At 54.9% G+C, this 20,584-nt stretch overlaps 5 protein-coding genes across 5 annotated transcripts; 2 read left to right on the forward strand and 3 right to left on the reverse strand.

Annotated features, from left to right (window-relative positions):
- Window positions 1–695: 695 nt before the first annotated feature.
- Window positions 696–1,955, forward strand: HRG_06964 (Endonuclease/exonuclease/phosphatase; the record flags this gene model as incomplete). The annotated part of the gene is made up of 3 exons (XM_044865435.1): window positions 696–833; window positions 908–1,847; window positions 1,945–1,955. The coding sequence occupies 3 exons, from the start codon at window positions 696–698 to the stop codon at window positions 1,953–1,955; spliced, it is 1,089 nt and encodes a 362-aa protein (XP_044719397.1).
- A 570-nt stretch (window positions 1,956–2,525) lies between these two features.
- Window positions 2,526–3,732, reverse strand: HRG_06965 (uncharacterized protein; the record flags this gene model as incomplete). The annotated part of the gene is made up of 2 exons (XM_044865436.1): window positions 2,526–3,260; window positions 3,325–3,732. The coding sequence occupies 2 exons, from the start codon at window positions 3,730–3,732 to the stop codon at window positions 2,526–2,528; spliced, it is 1,143 nt and encodes a 380-aa protein (XP_044719398.1).
- Window positions 3,733–8,357: 4,625 nt separating this feature from the next.
- On the reverse strand, window positions 8,358–11,424 carry HRG_06966 (reverse transcriptase (RNA-dependent DNA polymerase) domain-containing protein; the record flags this gene model as incomplete). Its single annotated transcript, XM_044865437.1, has 5 exons — window positions 8,358–8,369; window positions 8,421–8,429; window positions 8,508–8,516; window positions 8,599–9,140; window positions 9,486–11,424. 5 exons carry the CDS (start codon window positions 11,422–11,424, stop codon window positions 8,358–8,360), a joined length of 2,511 nt encoding a protein of 836 aa, XP_044719399.1.
- A 1,283-nt stretch (window positions 11,425–12,707) lies between these two features.
- HRG_06967 (uncharacterized protein) lies at window positions 12,708–13,792 on the reverse strand (the record flags this gene model as incomplete). The annotated part of the gene is made up of 2 exons (XM_044865438.1): window positions 12,708–12,734; window positions 12,845–13,792. The coding sequence occupies 2 exons, from the start codon at window positions 13,790–13,792 to the stop codon at window positions 12,708–12,710; spliced, it is 975 nt and encodes a 324-aa protein (XP_044719400.1).
- A 3,513-nt stretch (window positions 13,793–17,305) lies between these two features.
- Window positions 17,306–20,044, forward strand: HRG_06968 (reverse transcriptase (RNA-dependent DNA polymerase) domain-containing protein; the record flags this gene model as incomplete). Its single annotated transcript, XM_044865439.1, has 4 exons — window positions 17,306–18,282; window positions 18,336–19,030; window positions 19,090–19,503; window positions 19,578–20,044. 4 exons carry the CDS (start codon window positions 17,306–17,308, stop codon window positions 20,042–20,044), a joined length of 2,553 nt encoding a protein of 850 aa, XP_044719401.1.
- Window positions 20,045–20,584: the final 540 nt, after the last annotated feature.

A 20,584-nucleotide genomic window follows, 5' to 3' on the forward strand; every position in this document is an offset into this window, starting at 1 on the left:
TAAAGCCTACGGATCCATGGTAGTATACGTCACCAAGAAAAGCGATGCAGAAAGGCTTCTGGACGGTTACTACTTTGACCTAGCGGGAGAGTCGGCCACCACTTATACGTTCGAGCCAAGAACGGGACCGAGCCAATGCTTCAATTGCCAGGAGATCGGCCACAAAGCATATATATGCAAGAAGCAGCGGACATGCGGCAAGTGCGCAAACGCTGGGCATCACCACCGAGAGTGCACAGCGATTGAGCCAAAATGCGTCCCGTGCGGCGGACCGCATGAGTCGTTTAGCTGGAAGTGCAGGATGAGGAACCCGAGCAGCGATGCTTGAGTCCCTCCGCATCCTGCAGCTGAATGCACACAAGAGTGATGTGGTGCAGCAGAGTCTGATGAACGACGAAGACTTGAAGGATTTTGCCGCACTGGCTATATCTGAGCCACATGCGCGCAATATCGACGGAAAGGTGGTGACGAGTCCTATGGGACATCGTAACTGGACAAAGATGATTCCGACGTGTGTTCGTGACGCGTCATGGCCGATCCGCAGCATGCTCTGGATCCGAAGTGACCTTGAGGCAGAGCAAGTATCCGTGCCGTCGGCTGACCTTACAGTAGCGATAGTTCGACTCGAGGGGAGGGAGGTGATGGTGGTGTCAGTGTATGTGGAAGGGAAGAACGACGAGGCGCTGGCGAGCGCGATGGAGGTGTTGCGCGACGTGATCGATCGCTTCCGCAATGGAACAGGAAACCGCACAGATGTGGTTCTGGCGGGGGACTTCAATCGCCACGATCTCCTCTGGGGCGGAGATGAGGTGTCAGCGAGAAGACAAGGGAAGGTCAGCCCATCGTTGACCTGATGGACGACGTTGGTCTCTGCAGCCTTCTCCCGAGAGGGACGAAAACGTGGCAGGGGCCGGACAAGGAGAGCACCATCGACCTGGTGCTGGCATCGGCAGAACTGGCAGACGAGGTGATATCCTGCGTGATTCACCCGACAGAGCACGGATCAGACCACAGAGCGATCCAGACGACCTTTGACATTCAAGTACCGGAGCGAATGTTTCCGCAGCGCCTGCTGCTCAGGAACGCGCCGTGGGTCGCCATCGCAGCCAGGGTCGAGGACGAGCTTCGACCTCTTCCGTGGAACGTGGGGGTGCAGACGCAGGCGGATCAGCTCATGCGGGTGGTCACCAAGGTGCTGCACGATCTGACACCCCGGGCACAGCCGCCGCCTTACGCGAAACGATGGTGGACGAAGGACCTTACACGACTGCGGCGGACATACACGTACTGGCGCAATCAAGCGAGGGCACAGCGACGAGCCGGCCAGTCACGGCCGGATCTGGAGCAACGCGCCAAGGAGGCTGCCAAGGAATACCACGACAACTTGCGGAGACAGAAAAAGGCCCATTGGGATGACTTCGTCACGGACGAGAGCAACATCTGGAAGGCAGTCAAGTATGTGAAGTCTGGTACGGAGATGACAGATGACAAGGTGCCGCCGTTGAAGAGAGCCGACGGCTCGATCACCGAAGGCAAGGGCGAGCAAGCAGAGGAGCTCCTAAGCACCTTCTTCCCGCCTCTGCCAACGAGGATCGAGCCGGAGGGTGAACGTCCGCAAAGAAAAGAGATAGCCATGCCAGACCTCACGTTGCAAGAGATTGAGGAGAAGGTGATGGCCGCGAAGCCCTGGAAAGCGCCTGGGGAGGACGGCCTCCCTGCGATCGTATGGAAGAAGCTCTGGCACGCGGTGAAGCACCGTGTGTGGACGCTCTTCAGCTCATCGCTCCGAGAGGGCGTGGTGCCTTATCAATGGCGAACGGCCAAGATCATTCCCCTGAAGAAACCAGGTAAAGGGGATTACACCTTGGCCAAGGCGTGGCGACCGATTTCTCTCTTGTCAACGCTTGGCAAAACCCTGGAAGCAGTCGTTGCGGAACGTATCAGCTATGCAGTAGAGGCTCAAGGGCTTTTGCCCGCGAACCACTTTGGTGCACGGAAGCGCAGGTCCGCAGATCAAGCACTTGTGCTTCTGCAGGAGCGGATCTACAAGGCCTGGAGAACGGGCAGAGTGATCGCTTGGTCCATGATTATGGACATGTTGACTTGCCTTTTCCTTGTGTCTTATTTCCCATCTGTTGGTGCCCATCTGAATCTCCACGGCATTGAACGAAAAAGGACAACCCGTCTTTCTTTCCTCCCCTGTCCTCCCTGCGCGGTTACATTCCCAAACAAGCCTCTTCTTCGCAACTGGGCCTCCTATGACTTTCGAGCATTTTTGGAAAGATCGACAAATACGAATACCGTAGCCTTGCGACTTGGCAAATTCGAAGAGCTCTCGTCTCATTTCTTTAAAAGAAGGGTAAGTGGTGCCTTCTGGAGGGAGCTTCAATAGTTGCACTTCACATCCGGCTGACAGAACAGATGCACCTCGTTTCTCTAACTGGGACTCTGTTAAATCTCCATTTCTGCATCAGTCTTTTGCTCAGTTCTGCTCTGTAAAGCCTTTCCCGGTGTTGCATCGAATGCTAACCTGCTAGAAATATTGCTCCCGTCTCGTGATCTGCGGATTCCTGCGCAAGGCACGGGTCGATAGGGATGTATTGGCCGTCCACGGCCTCTAACATGCCATCATTCGCCCGACTACTTGACGAAGAATCCTTGGTGCGTTTAGATGGCGAAGCAACCGGGCTGCTGCTGAAAGGGTTTCGTCGTTTCCCCGGTTCGGCCTTTGCGTTCTGTGGAGAAGACTGTTTCCTCATCGTTACAGCACTGTCGAACGTAGCGTTCGATATGAAGCCGAATTCATCCGCGAGCACTACTAGGATATCTTGACCAGGCTGGAGCTCCTCCTCTAGCAGCGCAGGGTTCAGCACACCGACGATGCTGCCTCTCCCATACATCCATTTTCTGGCTGCGAAGCCGCCTTCGGGTGCGCTCTTCATCCAATCAATACGGCTTTTCCAAGGCTGCTGATCGTGTGGCAAGTACACTAGGATGTGGAACATCTGGCCGCCTTTAAATGTCGGGTCTCTGCCAAGGGGCGGTACGAGATATGTGCTACACCGGACGAAGCCACAGCACTTTAGCTGGTTAATGCTCAGCGATCCGGCCTTGAAACGGAATGTTGTCGTGTCGATGGGTCCGTGGAGGCTAGCACGCGGTGCCATGGTTGGGAAACTGCCATTCGCAAGCCTCAGAGGCCTCATCGCGATCCTAGAGGCAGGGCTGGTCAGTTCTCCCAGGCTTGTGGGGTTGGGGTTCTGTCGGAGTGATGCTTGCACGCAGGGCTTCAACATACGGTTGAACACACATATGTCCACGGACCTGGGCTAACTTTGCGTACGAGTCTTCCCACATCCCGACAGCTGACTCGTCTCCATCTTCGACTCTGCGGCGGAAATGCAGCTGATACGGATGGAGCTGGGCGTCGAAGAAGAACCACTGGCTCTCCCACTCATCCATTTGGGGGAAGGGATACACGTGCATGGATAGCGGCACATCGACTCCATCAATCTCATCGAGGAGTTCTCCATGCTCCCCAGCCCCGTCGTCGAAGAAACTCGGCCTGACGAACTGTAGTCGGACCGCACCGACCAAGTTGTGCCCTCGGATGAGCTGCCGGTCGGTAGATGAGGCTATCTCCAGCCCCTCGAGGCTCGAGAAGAATTGTACTCCTAGGGGGTTCAGAGCTGGCTGCCCTAGCCCTGGTCCCGATGCCGACGAACGAGCCATTGATTGTCTGCTGCTGGATTCTAGCCCTTGAGGAATTCTGGGTAGAAGTTGACCTGGCGGGTACTTATGGCGATGAGAGGAAACGGGGGTATGTCAAAAACGTCTCTGGCCCTCTTGTAAGGAGGTCTCACCATATTCTTATACGCAAATGACCCTCATCAGGCCTGACAAGACAACATTTACAGAATGCATCCTGATGATGCGAGAAGATCCCTCGCCGCACAGCTCTTGGTCATGAGTACTAATTGGTACTCATGTGATGAGCTAGGACGGCAGCGGTAACTAGTGATGCTCTACTTGTTTGTCTCCTAGATCGTTCCCAGCCTCACTTAACAGCACGTGAGAGAGGGCCAGACAGGGCCCCTGGCTCCAGGGTCCGACAACGACGGCATTGATCAGTTGCGTGACCCTGGAAACGGGCGTCACGATGTCATTGCCCGCATCGGTCCCTGTCTATATTGCTTTTTGATCCTATTCGGCTCAGCCCTACGAAAGTCAGCTGGACCTCTTACCTCACGAGACGTGATCCCAGACCAAACGCCGCGGTTGGTATGCCATCTGTCAAGCCGGGTACCCCACGACCTTCCGATCTCGAAGCGTCTCCGGGCACGCTTTGCGAGGTTGCCAGCTCCGTAAAGCTCTTACTCCACCGACCAAGTTACAGCTGTGCATTGACCCCCCCGTGCCTCCGTTGCTCCTTCCTGGCCATTCGTTCGATGATAAAAACGGTGTATTTCTTCCGTTCAACCCCGATCGGTTAAGCATGGTATCCTTTTATTTGGTTATTCTTTTCTTCACTCCGTCCCTCTAGCGGGGGGTGTCAAGATTTCGCTTGAAGAGGTTCGCTCGATGGAAGATCAGGAACGCCAACCCGCGCGATACCGTGCCAGAAGGGGGGCCTCGAGATGAGCCAGTTAGAGTGCTTTTCGACGAGGCGACTCTACAGGCACTCCGCGAGCCCCAGCAGGAGCCCGCTCGAATTTCGCTCGACGAAATTCGCCGTACGTTGCATGGCCTGGATCGCCAGCGAGCCGAAGAAAGAGCCCGCCGGGGACAAGGAGTTCCCCAGCAGGAAGCCACGGCGCTGCAGCCCCGAAATGGGAAAGCCATAGTACCCCTTGAGGAAATCGTCGGTACACTAGACGATCTGGAGCGACAGCGCGCCGAGGCCCGGGCCCGGCCGAGGGCGAGCGATACCGAGCCGGTACGAAGGCCAAATACCCCGGAAATGACCTTGCGTCCTCCCCAGACGCCGCCTTCCCGCAAGCGCCGTGGCGAACGACAAGAAGGACTTCTGACTCCAGTGACTCCACCACCCTCGGGTCAAGGCCGGCCCCGGAAAAGACCGAGGCTACCGCATGAGGCTGTCCAATTCCAGCAACGGTCTGTTGACGCGATTCTACAACACCGAGAGTCTTGCTTCGGTGCTCAGAAAGATGCATCGGTAGGAAGATCCTGGTGCAAAGAAGTACCCCTCGCTCTTCAGGTCGAGACCTCAAAGTCATTCTATGAGGCCTTCACAGACGAGAGAACGCTACCCATTTCCCACTGCATCTTTTGCTACAGAAAATTCCCGCCTGCGAGGCTCACCATCCTCCAATGGAGAGAGTGCTTAACCCCCTGGTTGGTGCAGGCCACGACGGCTCTCCAGAAATGCGAGAAGTGCCTCCCATCGGATGCTGACCCTCAAGTCGATATTTGCCTGGAGTGCCGCGCTGGTTTCGAACGTGGGAAGCTGCCAAAGGCCTGCTCGGTCAACAATATGGATATCGGATGTGAGCATCGTTATCCTAAAGAACTCGACGGTCTCTCTCCTCTTGAGGAGAGACTGATTGCTCTCCAAGCCCCCTTCGGCTATATTACAAAGTTTACAGTTGATAACAAGACGCCGTCCGGTGTTGGTTACCGGAAACACGTGAAGGGACACATTGTCGTGTTTCTGAACAATACGAACGACCTGGTTGCCACGGTGCTCCCCCACCCGCTCCTTCAGACAGTCGAGAACATCCATGTATCTTGGAGCGGCGCCAACAGACCCAGCCCGGCGGACGTGGGAACTCTCCTTCGGGTGCGCAAGTCCCGCGTAATAGCCGCCCTTTTATGGCTTCAGAGGAACAATCCCCTGTATAAGGACGTCAAAATCAACCTCGATGAGATACGGGGCTGGAAGTACGCGGAGGGCTCAGTAGTTCCCGCCGTTCTCATGGAACGGATGCAGAGAGAGGATCTCTCGGCCGTGGAAAGGACGCATACAGATCCCGTCGTCCCGAATATTGATCGGGGTTTGGAAGAGAACGGCTTCACAAGCATTGAAGAGCTCCTCACCTCGCTACGGGCAGACCCTAGCAACGATACCTGCCCGTCAGGTAGCAATACAGCGGCAGAACAGCCCTACGCATTGCCTCGGGATCTCCATATGTCTGCTCCTAATCCGGAGAGTGCCGACCAAGGCGGTGATATTCCCCATCGCCCTGCGATACTGCTGATTGGTCGTGATATTGCCAGTGGGCTGCGCTGCGTACCACGCGCTCCTTGCGGCAACGTATCTTCCATATATGGCTTGTGGCGAGTCGTACCTCGGCGGTAAATCGAGAGGGGCTCCGCAAACGGCATGGCTCTCCTTCAACAGAGCTTGGCATAGTTCCAACCGGACCATCTGGGACGACAGGAGAGTGGAGAGTTATAAGGGACTCTTGCATAGTAGGTAAGACTAAGGGCGGCACAGATGGGGTTGGTTCAGCAGCGGGAGAGCGCCGAACAGCTTCCGCAGGAGGATCCAGTGTAGCCCCGAGCAATGATGCCCTCGGACCGCCGGAACACTTGGGGGAGGATCAGTAAAAGCTGGAACGGCAACTGATGCTGCGTCCGGCTGTGGGACTGGCTTTGCCGGTGCTGCCTTTGTAAGCAACTCCTGGAACCTCAGAGGGCATGCTCTTGAGGACCTTATGTGACCAACTTGGTCATTGGTGACATCTGCTGCACGTACGGGGAGCTTTCTTGCCAGACTGGACAATTTCAAATCCACAGGGTTCTCGTCTGGTGCTCGTTCTAGACTGGCTGGTTGTCTGAGAACCTTGCTTTGGGACTCGACGTGGTTCAAGTATAGGTTGTGGCCGATCCACACTCCGTCTTAGGTTCCAGTGGGGATGAAAATGCTCGAGCAGAAGGCACTGCTTTGCATCCTCGAGTTTCTTCAAGGTATGAGAGCATGGTAGTCCGTATGAAGAAGTGAAAGATTGACTGCAAGGAGATTTCAGAGGCGCCGAAAGTAACTGCCGTTGCTCTTGCACTCTGCGCAGGGCCTGGTGTGACACCCAACCATGCACGGCCTCGAACATTCCTCCAGAGACATCTAGAGGCATCCGTATCTGCTGAGATGCTCGCATATGATTCAGCTCCTTTAGTTGGTTGGTGATCGCATGCCGCATGGCCTGCCAAGAGTCAAAGAGGTCGAATGTGGATGTCTTGATGTATGATTTGATCAATGAGTGAATTCCTTCGGCCTATCACGGGGCAGACCTAGGATGCCAGGGAAGATCTATGTTGTGCTGTGAGGAGGGCAAACCACGGAGGTGGAACAGAGTCTAGACTAAGTACAGGGAGGCACGTGACGGAACCCAGGTTGGTGCCGTGACAGTACCCCCTTCCCAAAGGCTCTAGTTAATGGGCCCTTGGTTTTCCTTATCGGGCCCTTAAAGTGTGGCTAAAATAGTCACATGACTGTCGCGTCCCTTTCCCCGCCAAAACATTAGCCGCCAACTGTGAAAAGCTGTCAATACGGCCTCCGTACTCGTGCACGCCCCCACTTGTGGGTGAGCCAAAGCGAATCCCAAAGTGGAGGCGGGCACGAGTAGTCAATGGTGCATCCAGCTAGAACGCGACAAAGTTGACAACGCGCATACAACGCACGCCAACGTACGAACGCACGAACGCATACCAAGGTGAGGGCATCCCCAACGCACCAACGCCGCACCGATGAAGTCACCTTTCCGCCGCAAGTTCGAGACCTGGCAAGCTGCTGCAGAGAGCGCCGTAGCTGCATTACGGAGCGAGAGCCTAATCAGGACTGTGTCGTTGTAGCGACGTAGCCTCGGGCATATGTTCCACGAGCCTGTTCAATTGCCTCACTCATTGACATTACATTAAGCACCCTACTTTTAACGGCTCTACGTGAAATGCAGTTATGCTGTCGGGCCTATGACGCCGGCAAATGTGTGCACCGGCGCGCGTGCAAGCAAAGCCGCAAAGTAGGTTTGACAGTCCGCCACACTTTCAGCCACACTTCAAGGGCCCGATAAGGAAAGCCAAGGGCCCATTAACTAGAGCCTTCCCAAACGGCTGTTCGTCCTCGAACAGCCTAAACGACTAAGAGCGGCCTGGGCACAAAGTATATAGTTGTACCCTTTACTTCCTTGCCCAGACCGGGGGGCCTGGCTTGTTTGGGTGAACTCTATGAAAGTCGAGGAGTACTTGGTTATGTCCTTTGAGGTCTCTAGCCGGTTGCCAGGTAGGGTCATAGTGTTTCCACTTGACTAGGTAATGTAGGCCATCAGCGTCTCTGCGGCTATTTAGTAGCCCGTCAAATAGCCATTTTTCGACTAGTTCTCCTGTCTCGTCATCGCGTTCTAGGACTCGTCCTCGGGTGTTTTTTGACTCGGCCTTGTTGATAACGTCTTGGCCGGGTAGACCATTTGTTTCTGGTTTCGGTCGTAGGAGCGAGTTGTGGAACACGGGAAAGATCTTCATTCCCTCAGGGAGTTTAAGCAAGCATGAACGAGGGTAGACTTTCAGAATTGGGAATGGTCCTGCCCACTTGTCGTCTCCTTTCTTCATCGGCCGGTTTGTCTTCATATTCTTCGTGCTTACGTAGACTTCTTGACCTTCGGCGTACTGAGGAGCATCTTCTCGATTGAGGTTGGCGTTCTCCTCGTAGCGTCTGGCGGCTTGGGTTGCAAGGGCTTTCAGTTGGGTGATAATACGCTCAAAGCGGTCGGCGATGTTGTTTGCTTTGAGGAACTCTCGCCGTTGGGCTGCGGACTGGTTTGGCGGCAGTGGCTTGGTTGGTTCAGTGCCGAGTTTGGGGTGAAACCCATAGTTAGCGAAGAATGGTGATACTCCCGTGGTCTCAGATGTAACGTTGTTCGCGGCGAACTCGGCAAGGGGGAGCCAGTCGACCCAGTCGTCTTGGTGGAAGTTCATCAATGCTCTCAGATATTGTTCGATACCTGCGTTGATCCGTTCCGTTTGTCCGTCTGTCTCTGGGTGGAAGGCGGAAGAATGGCGGAGTCGAACTCCTAGGCGGTCGGAGAGTTGGCGCCAGAACTCGGAGATGAATTGGGAACCGCGGTCGGAGATGACATTGTCGGGTGTGCCATGGAGGCAATAGACCCGGCTGATAAAGACAGAGGCTAGTTCTTCGGCTGTTAGGCCTACAACTGGGATGAAATGGCGCATCTTTGTCAATCGGCACACAACAACGAGGACATGCTGGTATGTTTTGCCATAGCGCTCGCATTCTGGCAGGGGCGTGATGTAGTCAATGGATATATCTGACCAAGCTTGGAATGGCACTGGCAGTGGTTGGAGGAATCCTGGGGGTGCCGACCTTGAGGCTTTGACCCGATCACACAGCTCGCAGGCTTTAACATATTCCTCGATGTCTCGGGTTATGCGTGGCCACCAGTAAGTTCGGCTAACCAAATCGATTGTCTTTATCCGCCCGGGGTGTCCTGCAGGGCCTGTGGAGTGCGTACGGTAAATAACCTGGGTTTTTAGTTCCTGATCGTTGGGTGGTATGAAGAGCTTTTCGCGGTAGTATATGCGATTCCCAATGACAGAGCAGTCTGCCATTGCTACGCGAAGTTCCTTTCGCCATTTCTTGGGCCAGCGGCGGTGGGTTGATGCGTCTCTCAGGGCCGTCAGCATGTCTTGGGCCATCTCTGAATTTTCGTAGGCTCTATCGACCAGTTCATCGATGGGTTTGTCCATGGCTGGCATGATAACGTCTATCGGGGCGGCAGCGAGGTCGAATTCCCCATTGACTTCTCGTGTCAGTTCAGCCAGGGCCTCTGGGTCAAAGATGTGTTCTGGCAGAATGGTCCGTTGGCGGTTCTTAATGCGGTCGTCGTTTGTGTCTGCGCGCTTGGGTTGGTCTTCTGGCTTTCGACTTAGCGCATCTGGACGGACGGCTTTGGTGCCTGGTCGATAAACAATACGGAAGTTGAAGCCTGACAGGAACTCGGACCAGCGGACTTGTCGTTGGTTTAAAGCCTTGGTTGTTGTGAAATATTCAAGGTTCTTATGGTCCGTGATGACTTCGAAGGGTTCTTGGGTCCCTTGAAGCTCAGGCCTCCATTCTTCCAGAGCCTTAATGATCGCCAGTAGTTCCTTGTCGTAGATCTCGTAGTTGCATTCCTGGGCCGAGTGTTTTGACGAGAAGTAGGCTACAGGTCGCAGTACGCCTTCGTCATCATACTGGGACAAGACTCCTCCAGACGCCCAGTCCGAGGCGTCTGTTTCAAGTACAGTTTTCCTATTATAGTCATATAGGGCTAGAACCGGTGCTACGGAGAATGCGGCTTTCAGTTGGTCAAAGGCAGTTTGGTGTTCTACCTCCCAGGACCAGATTGTGCTCTTCTTCAGGAGGTCATTTAACGGCCGGGTGATCTTGGAGAAGTCACGGATAAAGCGGCGATAAAAGTTTGCAAAGCCGAGGAATCTTTGTAAGTCGCGGAGTGCTGTTGGTGGCTCCCAGTTGAGGATTGTAGAGACCTTGTCGGGGTCCATCTCGACGCCTCCAGGCGTAACGATCAGCCCAAGGTATTTCGTCCTGGTTGTTTCGAATTCGCATTTGTCGATATCAATCTGGAGGCCTGCATCGCGAAGTCGTGTGGCTACCTCGCGGACGTGTTCCCTATGCTGCTTCTTATCTGTTGAATATATCAAGATATCGTCAAGGTAGGCGGTGCAGAACTTATCGAGAAGGTCGAATAAGGTATGGTTGATGTAGTTCTGGAAGGTTGCTGGGGCGTTGCAGAGGCCGAACGGCATAACCAATGTTTCAAACAAGCCAAACCGTGTGATAAAGGCTGTTTTCCATATATCTCCCTCGGCGATGCGGATTTTGTTAAATGCGGCGATAATGTCTAGTTTCGTATAGACCTTGGCGTTGCATAGGGCATCTAGAGTCTCACGGATCAAAGGCAGTGGGTAGCGATTCTTGATGGTGATGTTGTTAAGACCGCGGTAGTCCTGGCAGATCCGGACACCACCTCCTGGCTTCGCGGCCAGGAGTAGTGGTGCTGCACAGCGGGCTCGGGACTCCCGTATGAACCCTTTAGCCAGGTTATCATCCAGCCATTTCCGTATGACTTTGAGTTCCTGTGGGTTCATTGGGCGTGTCTTTTGGTACGGAGGTTCTTTTCCAGTCAGAAGCTCTATCTTATGGTCCCATGAGCGCTGCGGGGGAAGTTTGTCTGCGAGCTTAGGTAGGAACACATCGTAGAGGTCGCGCAGCCATATCGGGAGCTTCTTCAGGACGTCATCCGCTGTTCGCTCCGGCTTGCCTTTCATGAACTTTTCGATATCGGCATCTGTGATCTTGGCTAGGCGGGCTGGTGAGTAGCATTCGTCAACGAAGTCGTGCAATTCATTAGGAAAGAGCTGTCTTGCTTCCTTCCAGCTGAAGTCCATGTTTTTGCTGCTTATACCAAGGACTACCATTTTATAATATTCCTCTGGGAGGTCAGGTAGGCGGTATTTCGTCTGCTGGCGACTACTATCCAGTCGATCAAGCTCATCCCATGTTATTTTCATGGCCTCAACGGTTGGGTCGCGGCAGAATTGGACGAAGTTTGTAGCGTTTGTAAGCCGTATGTTCGATAGGTCTGGTCGGTCTGATGGTTCTAGGGCGGTGTCGCGAGATGGGTTTGGAAGTGGCACGCTGAGTGGAGGTAGCGGAGGTCTTGGTGGTGGCTTCTTTGTATGACGGCTGCCAGCAGTCATACGAGTCGGGGCTGGTTTAGTTCTCGGCTGATTGGGGATCATCTGGGCTCGGCACTCGGGGCCTTGGTGATTCTTAGGGTTGCGGGTACGGTAGTGATTTGCGCCTGGGGTCAGCGTTGCTTTAAATGTCATAGCCGGAGCATCTTCGCTAGCGTTGGAACAGTCATTACTATCATTCTCTAAGTCTTCGACTGTTGGGGGCTGATAGAATGAGACTCGTCGCGCTGGCTTGCTAGATATTGGCGTTGCTTCAAATGTCATGACGGGGGCATCTTCGCTAGTGTTTGAGCAGTTGCTAGTATCGTCCTCTGAGTCGTCGACCGTTGAGGACTGATGTGTGAGAGTGCTCGTTTTGTTGGCGTTGGTTGGGTTACGATATTCCGGGTCTTGACAAAGCTACGGTCCGCAAATGCCCGTGCAGAGCATCCGCTATCAATAAGGCTCGTCACCTCAATGGGGTCGGTATGCGCGGGGACTAAGGTAGCTTGAATGAGTAGAGATTTGCTGTCTATTGACCTAAGTCTGATAGGTTTGTGGCTCGAGAGACAGCGACGTATCCATTCCGGCATCCTTGGTTCCTTCGTTGACCTCCGTCCGCGGCTCTGGGCGGAGGTTATTCTTTTCCCTGGTGCTCTAGTGAGGCTGGGGTGCTGACAGAGAGAGTGGGGGTCGGGGTAGTCCTTGTTTCCTCGTCTGCTATAATATAGCCTTGTTCGAGGGATCGCAGTCTTGGAAAGGCTGGGGGATACGCAGGGAATTGGGGCTGGGAAACGGGTGGGTTGTGTTGTTGGCTGGCTTGGTAATTGTAGGGGTGGTGGTTTTGTCCAGGTTGGCCGCGTCCCATTCCTCTACTGTACCCATAGCTAGGTTTATATGTTCCAAAGGCCTGGTTGCGTTTTGCGTCGGCCTGCAACTTTTCATCACAATCGCTTTTAAAGTGGCCGGGCTTTTTGCAGTACAAACAGAGGTTATTAGTAAAGCAGTCCTCCCTCGTCGGTCTGGCTTGGCGCGTAGCGTCCAAAACCATCGGGTCGCCAACGTCAGCCTGTTGGCGTTGTTGGGACTGCTGGTGTGTTTGGCCTTGGTAGGGTCGACTACCTAGACGTACTGAGCGCAGTTTGTCCTGGTGGTCCTTGACCAACAGGTTATCGTAGATCGTCTGGTACATTTTGCACCACTCAGAGAAGTTGTCTCTAGCAGGGCGGACAAGCTGGTGCGTCATTTCGTTGGCGAGTTCCTGAGAGACCTTGAGCTGCAAGGATTCAACTTTCTGGGTCTCAGTCTTTCCACACTCCTCGGCCAGGGCGGCAAAGTCAGCGATGAAGTTTTGGAAGGGTTTCTTGCCCATCCAAAGGTTATCAAAGGCTTGTGAAGCCGAAAGTGTCAGATCAAGCGTTTCATACTGTTTGTTCATCTCCGCCAGGCAGTCGGTATGGGTCTGCCATGGCCATATGGCTTGGTTTTCCTCATGTTCAATAATGAAATCGAATTTCTTGCGGTAGAGCTTCGAGGCCGATCCTCCAAGCAGGCCAGCGATGTGTTGGATTCGGATAAAGTCGGTGGCAAAGAAACTCTTATCCACAGCAAAAGCTCGGAGCACTTGAGAGCGCCAGTTGACATATTGCAGCTGGCGTTTCTTAACATCCTTCTCATCGCCTTCAAATGGGTTGGGATTTGGCATCATTCGACGGGGACGTGGCTCAGGGCGCAATTCTGTTGGTCTGGCGCTCAGCAGAGTTCTTAGTTCGTCGGCGAGGGTGACAAGGGAGTCTTGGGTCCGGGGCGTTCCTTGGGCTTGGGCGAGGTGTGTTTCTAATTCCGCGATTCGTCTCTCCAGATGGGCGTTTTGGTTGATGAAGTGGTCCATTGCGCTCTCGGCCGCTTGGCAGAGAGCTTCGACCTGGTTCTTGTACATGTCGTCTGTTGGGTTTTGGAGCATAGAGGCGAGGCTGGAGCAGTCACAAGCTTGGACCCGGTGAAGGGCAGCTGCGATGTTTGGGAAGGTATCATGAATAGCGTCGGCGAAGGTTGCGCCCGCCTGGTTCTGGGGGTTCATCGTGGTCTGGGCAGGGCGGGGGAGAATTCCAGTGATCGAGAGTAGGGCTGGGCCGCTCGCGGCGTGGTAATCTCGTTGCGTGGGACTTGGGGTGTCGAATGGGAAAACTCTGGTTAGGTGTGCAATCGCGATTGCGGCGCAGCCGATAATAGACAGCACAAACTATCACGGGGCAGACCTAGGATGCCAGGGAAGATCTATGTTGTGCTGTGAGGAGGGCAAACCACGGAGGTGGAACAGAGTCTAGACTAAGTACAGGGAGGCACGTGACGGAACCCAGGTTGGTGCCGTGACACGGCCCTAGGGAGCAAACGTTAGCCTTGAATCATGGTGCAAGCTGTCACGACCCTGGGCGCCAGCGTAGAGCCGCCAGCGCAGAACCTCACCAGTGTCACGTGCCCAAGCAGCATCACGTGCCCACGCGCGACCTCGTGTCTATATAAGGGCCCGCTCGGTCGTGTAGTCTAGTCTTCCTTTCTTGCTCCTTAGCTTTGAGTCTTTGTTCATAGTGCCAATACATCTTTATAGCCGTCAAGGCTCGTATGTGCCTGGCCGTAACACTACTCAAAGCTCAATAAGATCGCTTGCCAGCGATTAAGCAAATAGGCACCGAGCTTTCACGTCACACGCGCCTGACGTAAATCCAGCGCATCCGTTCTGACCGTTCCGACCAAGACTCCGACCACCGACCAAGTGATCCTCAAGGCTGAGATCACGTCCGTTCCGACCAAGACTACGCGTGTGTGTAGTCGTCCGACCAACCGTTCCGACCAAGGGATTCGTCCCGTCTGACCTCCGACCGTCCCTGCTTGTGCAGGCATCTGACCGTGATTCCGCGTGGTATCATTTCCGACCCTAGACTCTGACCTCCCGCTCCTCCGACCGATCTCGCCGCGCGCCGACTAAGACTGCTCCGACTACCGCCAAGACTCGAACAAGACCGGCTCGACACCTATCACCTCGCGACTATGATATCCGAGGAAGCCCTGCCCTCTGATCAGCCTCGCCGTTCCACCCGGCTTGCTGGCCAAGCCACTGAATCCGAAATGGTAGCCATGGCTGCCCCGAGCCCCCAAGACGCTCTCATCCGCGAGATGAGGGAACAGATTGCGGCCTTAACGGCCCGTCTAAATGAACGCTCTCCGTCTGTTGAATCAAATCGACAGCACCGGGAGCCCTCGACTGCTTTGCCGGCCCAAATGGCCCGGCCTTCCGACCAGCAGGCAAAGCTGCCTGGCCTATTTTTGCCCCCTTCCCAGAGGGCAAGAACCCCGAGTACAGCGACGCCGCCAAATCGCGCATCAAGGTCTCCGCGACGTTCTCAGGGAAGAAGGACGAGTTCCATTCCTTCATCCTGAGCATAAAGAACAAATTTGACGAAGACGTGCGAACCTTCCGGACTGAGAACAGCCGGATGGTCTGTCTGTATAACCTGCTCGAGGGAAAAGCCCGCCGAGCACTTGAAACCCGCTTCTCCTCTGACACTCGACCCTTCTCTGGAGTGGCAGAGATGATCCAAGCCCTCGAGTCCGCCTATGGCAATCCGAATGAGCTTTCCGAGGCTCTTGACCGCCTGCAACGCCTCCAGTTTACCGTGAATGGGAAGACCGACATTGTGGACTTCCTTGCGGAATTTGACTACTTAACTGCGACCGGTCGTGTGCCCGAGGACCAGATGAAGCATACCTTGTGGCAGCACATCCCAGCCAACCTAGATAACAGCCTCTTGACCAAGACCCGTGACGAGTCCGTGACCTACGAGGTTTTCTGTGGGTTCATTAAAGACGCTGTCCACTGCCAGAAGAGGAGTATGAGGCAGACACAGGACTCCCGCTCTTCCGACCGATCTCGCCGCGCGCCGACTAAGACTGCTCCGACTACCGCCAAGACTCCGAACAAGACCGGCTCGACCCTATCACCTCGCGTGATGCTGGCAGAGCCTTGACCGACGATGAGAAAAGGGTCCATTGGGATAATGGCACCTGCTTTATTTGTGGAAAACAGGGCACCTCTCTCGCGAGTGTCCCGACCGCACCCATGCTGTCTCCCGTGTCGCCTCCGTCCCTGTCCCTGCCAACGACTCTGATCAAGATTCGGGAAACGAATAGGACCATCACAAGACTCCTTGATGGTCCCTAAGGTGTCACAGACAGCGAGTAGGTCTAGCAAGTCATTCACTCTGCCAAGTCAAGTCCAAGTGGATGGTGTGAGCCTACCTGCCCGCTCCCTCTGTGATACCGGAGCCGAAACCCGTTTGCTGGTTAGCCCAACCTTCGCCCAGTCCGCCGCCCAAAGACTCGGAGCCCAGATTAAGGAGCTCCCGAGTCGGATTCCTCCAAGACTTCCGTGGAAAGCCAGCCGGCTATATCCAGAAACAGCTGGTCGCCACTTTCGTCATCGATGGCCGTTCGTTCGCAAACGAGACATTTGATATAGCTGAGTGTGGCCATGATATCTTTATCGGTCTTTTCTGGATGCGGGAGAAGCGCCTCCTGCTTGACTGCGCCGCCCGACAGATCATCTGGCCAGATGATCTTCCTGCCCTCGCCAAGTTCTCCCCGACGATCCAGCTCTCGTCAAGCCCCGCTCTCGGGTCGGATCGACCCTAAGATCCAGGCCGACGCTGAGAGGCGGAACCGCCTGCTCGAGAAAGAGGAGAAACGCTACCGGATCCTCCACAAGAACTGGCGCCGCTCTGATCAAGCTCCTCCGGCCTCTGTCCCGACCCGTTACCGACTCCGTCTCCGTCGTTTCAGTCCAAGTCTCCGTCTGCCAAGAAGTCTGTCCGTTTTCAGCTCACGACCGCCCCTGCTACCGCCTTCGTCTCCGTCGCCTCGGTCCAAGCCTCCGAAGATCAAGCCCTGATTAACGCCCTGGTCTGCCAAGTAGAGTCTCACGAGAGATTCGAACAGTGGAACGAACTCGAACCGTTGATGCCCCGGGATCCAGTCCAGCTCGAGCCAAGCTCCGGCCTTGACCAGACCGTCCCTAGTGCTCGAACCGTTGCTAAAGTCTCCCGGATCAGAAGACCTACCAGGGACAAAGCATTCCGTTCCCTCAGGAGAAGACCCTGAGCATGTTGCTTGTGTCCGTAGTCGTCTACCGCCCCAGCTCACCCATCTAGAGGATTCTTCTCGAAGAAAGAGGCCCACACCCTACCTTCGAGCCGACCCGGTCACGATGTAGTCCTAGAGCTTGAGAAGCCTCTTTCGCCGACAGGACCCCGTCGTACCGCACGCCCGTTAAGTATCTGCCTCTAGAGAAAGAGACTGTCGATCACCTCCGGAGATAGACTTCATCGAGCCCGATCCGAGTCCGCACGCCGCTTCTGTCCTCTTCGCTCCGAAACCGAACACGACCGCCCGCCGCTTCTGCATCGACTACCGTTGGATGAACGATCATCTTAAAAGTCGCATCACGCCCGCTCCGTCCCTCGAAAGTACTGCTTTCGGTTGCCGTGAAGCTCAACGCTTCACGAAGATCGATGTGATCCAGGCCTTCCACCGTCTCCGCATGGACCCTGACTCCGAGTATTTGACCGCCTTTCGCACCCGTTTCGGAACTTTCCGCTGGAAAGTCCTCCCGTTCGGTCTGAAGGTAGGTCCCGCCTGGTTCCAGCAGTTTATCAACGCGCAGCTTCACGATCTCCTCGACCGGTGCGCCAGCGCCTACGCAGATGACGTCCTGATCTACTCGGATAAAGAAGAAGACCACTGGAAAGACTGTCAAGAAGTGATCTGGCGACTCCATCAGGCAAACCTCCAGGGAGACATCAAGAAGTCTAGATTTAACGTGACCAAGGTTGACTACCTCGGCGTTCTGCTTGAAGCCGGTGTGGGCCTTAGTGTCGACCCTCGGAAAGTTCGATCGATACAAGACTGGAAGTTTGAGGACCTCCGAGACCGCACCGCGATCCGATCATTCGTTGGCCTATGCAACTTCATCCGTGTTTTCTGCTACCACGCCTCTGGAGTGGCAGAACCCTTGAACCGGTTGCTTAAGAAGGATGTTGCCTTTGTGATGGGCCCGGAGCAACGCGAAGCATTTGATCAACTCAAGCGCCTGGCTATCGAAGCCCCGGTCCTCGCCTTCTTTAGACCAGAACTGCCGACCCGACTGGAGACCGATGCCTCCCGGAATGCCACAGCTGGTGTTCTATGGCAGGAACAGCCTGATCAGACCTGGAAGCCCGTTGGATTCTTCTCTAGGACCATGACCCCGGCCGAGCGAGCCTACCCAATCCAAGATCGAGAGCTCCTCGCCGTCGTACAGAGTCTAGAGCACTTCTACCCAGAGCTCTTAGGCCAGAAATTTGATGTGATCACCGACCACGAAGCCTTAGTCCATTTCTCTACGAAGCGCCTGCTCTCGGTACGACAGATCAGATGGTCCGACTTTCTCGCCCAGTTCGACATCCGTTTCCTCTACCGCCCCGGTCGACTGAACGTAGTCGCCGATGCCCTCTCAGGAAGACAGCCGAGCTTCCTACCGTAAAGGCCCGGGAAGCCGAGGAACGCACGGTGACCCTGATCCCTCCGGAAAGGCTAGGCTTCGCGACCGACTCTCTAGACCCTACGGCCGCCGGCCACCTGCCCCCTCAGAACTTTAGTCCCGAACCTAAGCCTACTAGACCATTAGTTCTGAGGGCCACGAGTGCCCTACAGACCCCAGAAGACCAAGGGATACAGCAGACGCCCGATCAAGACCGCCCAGAACTAGACCCGAACTCAGTCCCGAAGGGAGCCGAACTCGTTTCATTGATCCGCCAAGAGAACCTCCTCCAAGACCTCGGCACCCATGGAACACACCTGATCGTACCAGCCCAGACCTCAGACAAGCAGACGTTTCTTCAGACCGCGCTCATTCGCGAAGCCCACGAGCCCCAGATCTTCGCTCACGCCGGACAGAACAAAGTGATCAAGCTGCTCCAACGAGACTTCTACTGGCCAAGGATGAAGGAGGATATCCGTCGTTATATTCGAACTGCCACGACTGCCGCCGCAACAAAACCCTCGAGACAAGACCCTGGACTGCTCCATCCACTGCCCGTGCCGACCTCTGTTTGGGAGCACGTCGAATGTGACGGGAAGGATATGCCGAAAGACCGTTACGGATATGACTATGTTTGGACCTTCGTCTGCAAGCTAAGCCGGATTATCGCCACGCTCCCAGGAAGGAAAAACGATACGGCAGAAGTCTTAGCTAGCCGCTACTTCCGCTACCTCTATCGTTTCTTCGGTATGCCCTCGTATGGATTTCTGACAACGCTGGACAGTTTATTTCTGCCTTCCTCGCAGAGATTAACCGGCTCACGGGAACGAAGCATCGTCATGGAAGCTCCTACACCCTCAGACCCAAGGGTGTAGAAGTCACAAATCAATACCTGGATCAAAAGCTACGATTCTACGTGACGAAGCATCAAGACAACTGGAGTTCCCTGCTGCCCGCCCTCGACTTCGCCCATAACTCGTCTTGGCACTCTTCCATCGACATGGCACCGTTAAAAGTAGTCCTAGGCCGAGATATCCGGAACCCCCTGTCACTGCCCCCGACTGACAAGACCGCTGCCACCGGACCCGCCGCCAGAGCTAGGGAACTTGTGCAGACCGCCCAGGAAACCCAGGAAGACGCGAGGAATGCTGCCACCGCCGCTCAAGAACGTCAGAAGGAACAGACTAATAGGAAACGACGACCAACCGACTTTGCCATCGGTGACCGAGTTTTCTCAGCAGGAAAGGCTTCGCCACGAACGCTCCGACTACTCGGCTAGATAACCAATGGTCAGGTCCGTTCGTAATCCTGGAAGAACGCGGTTATAGCTACGTACTGCAGCTGCCCGAGTCGTACAAAATGAAGAACCTATTCCACGCCGACCGTCTTCGAAAAGCAGCCAATAACCCCTTGCCCCAGCAGATCCAGTCACCTCCGCCACCCGAGGAGATCAACGGAGAACCCGAGTGGGAGGTTGATCAAGTCCAGCAGTCTCGAGTAACCGGTAGGAGTCGACGACTGGAATACCAGGTCTTATGGAAGGGATGTGACCCTGATGAGACCTGGTACCCGGCTAGGAATTTCCGTAACGCACCAATGGCATTGAAGATTTTCCACGATGAACATCCGGACGCAGCAGGCCCACCCGTCAACCTGCAATACTGGATCGAATGTGCTGCAGCGGAGGAGGGCTGCGAGGAACGAGACGATGACGACACAGCAGAGAAAGCCGTGAAACCAAGAACCCGCCGCCACGACTGACTACCTTGATACGCATATCAAGGCCTTAGACGGGGGGCAGTGTCACGACCCTGGGCGCCAGCGTAGAGCCGCCAGCGCAGAACCTCACCAGTGTCACGTGCCCAAGCAGCATCACGTGCCCACGCGCGACCTCGTGTCTATATAAGGGCCCGCTCGGTCGTGTAGTCTAGTCTTCCTTTCTTGCTCCTTAGCTTTGAGTCTTTGTTCATAGTGCCAATACATCTTTATAGCCGTCAAGGCTCGTATGTGCCTGGCCGTAACACAAGCCCTGGCGAACTACCTCGAGGTGGCCACATTGCCAAAATGCAAGTGCCTGTCTACCCATGCTTTTATGATTCTCTCCTTGTGTGGCTCTAGCCAGTATAGTTTAATATACCCAACCGCCCGGGGGTGGCTTTTGGCGTACTTAACCTCAAATTTGGCCAACCGCTCTTCATATACCGCTTCGGTTGGCGAATCCACAATCGAGTGCCAAAATCGGTAGAATTCGTTCCATGCATCTTCTGCTTGACCGCTCGGTTGGCTACTCTTTGTACAAAG

Source organism: Hirsutella rhossiliensis (genome assembly GCF_020360975.1).
Source record: "Hirsutella rhossiliensis strain HR02 chromosome Unknown scaffold00007, whole genome shotgun sequence".
NCBI lineage: Eukaryota > Fungi > Ascomycota > Sordariomycetes > Hypocreales > Ophiocordycipitaceae > Hirsutella > Hirsutella rhossiliensis.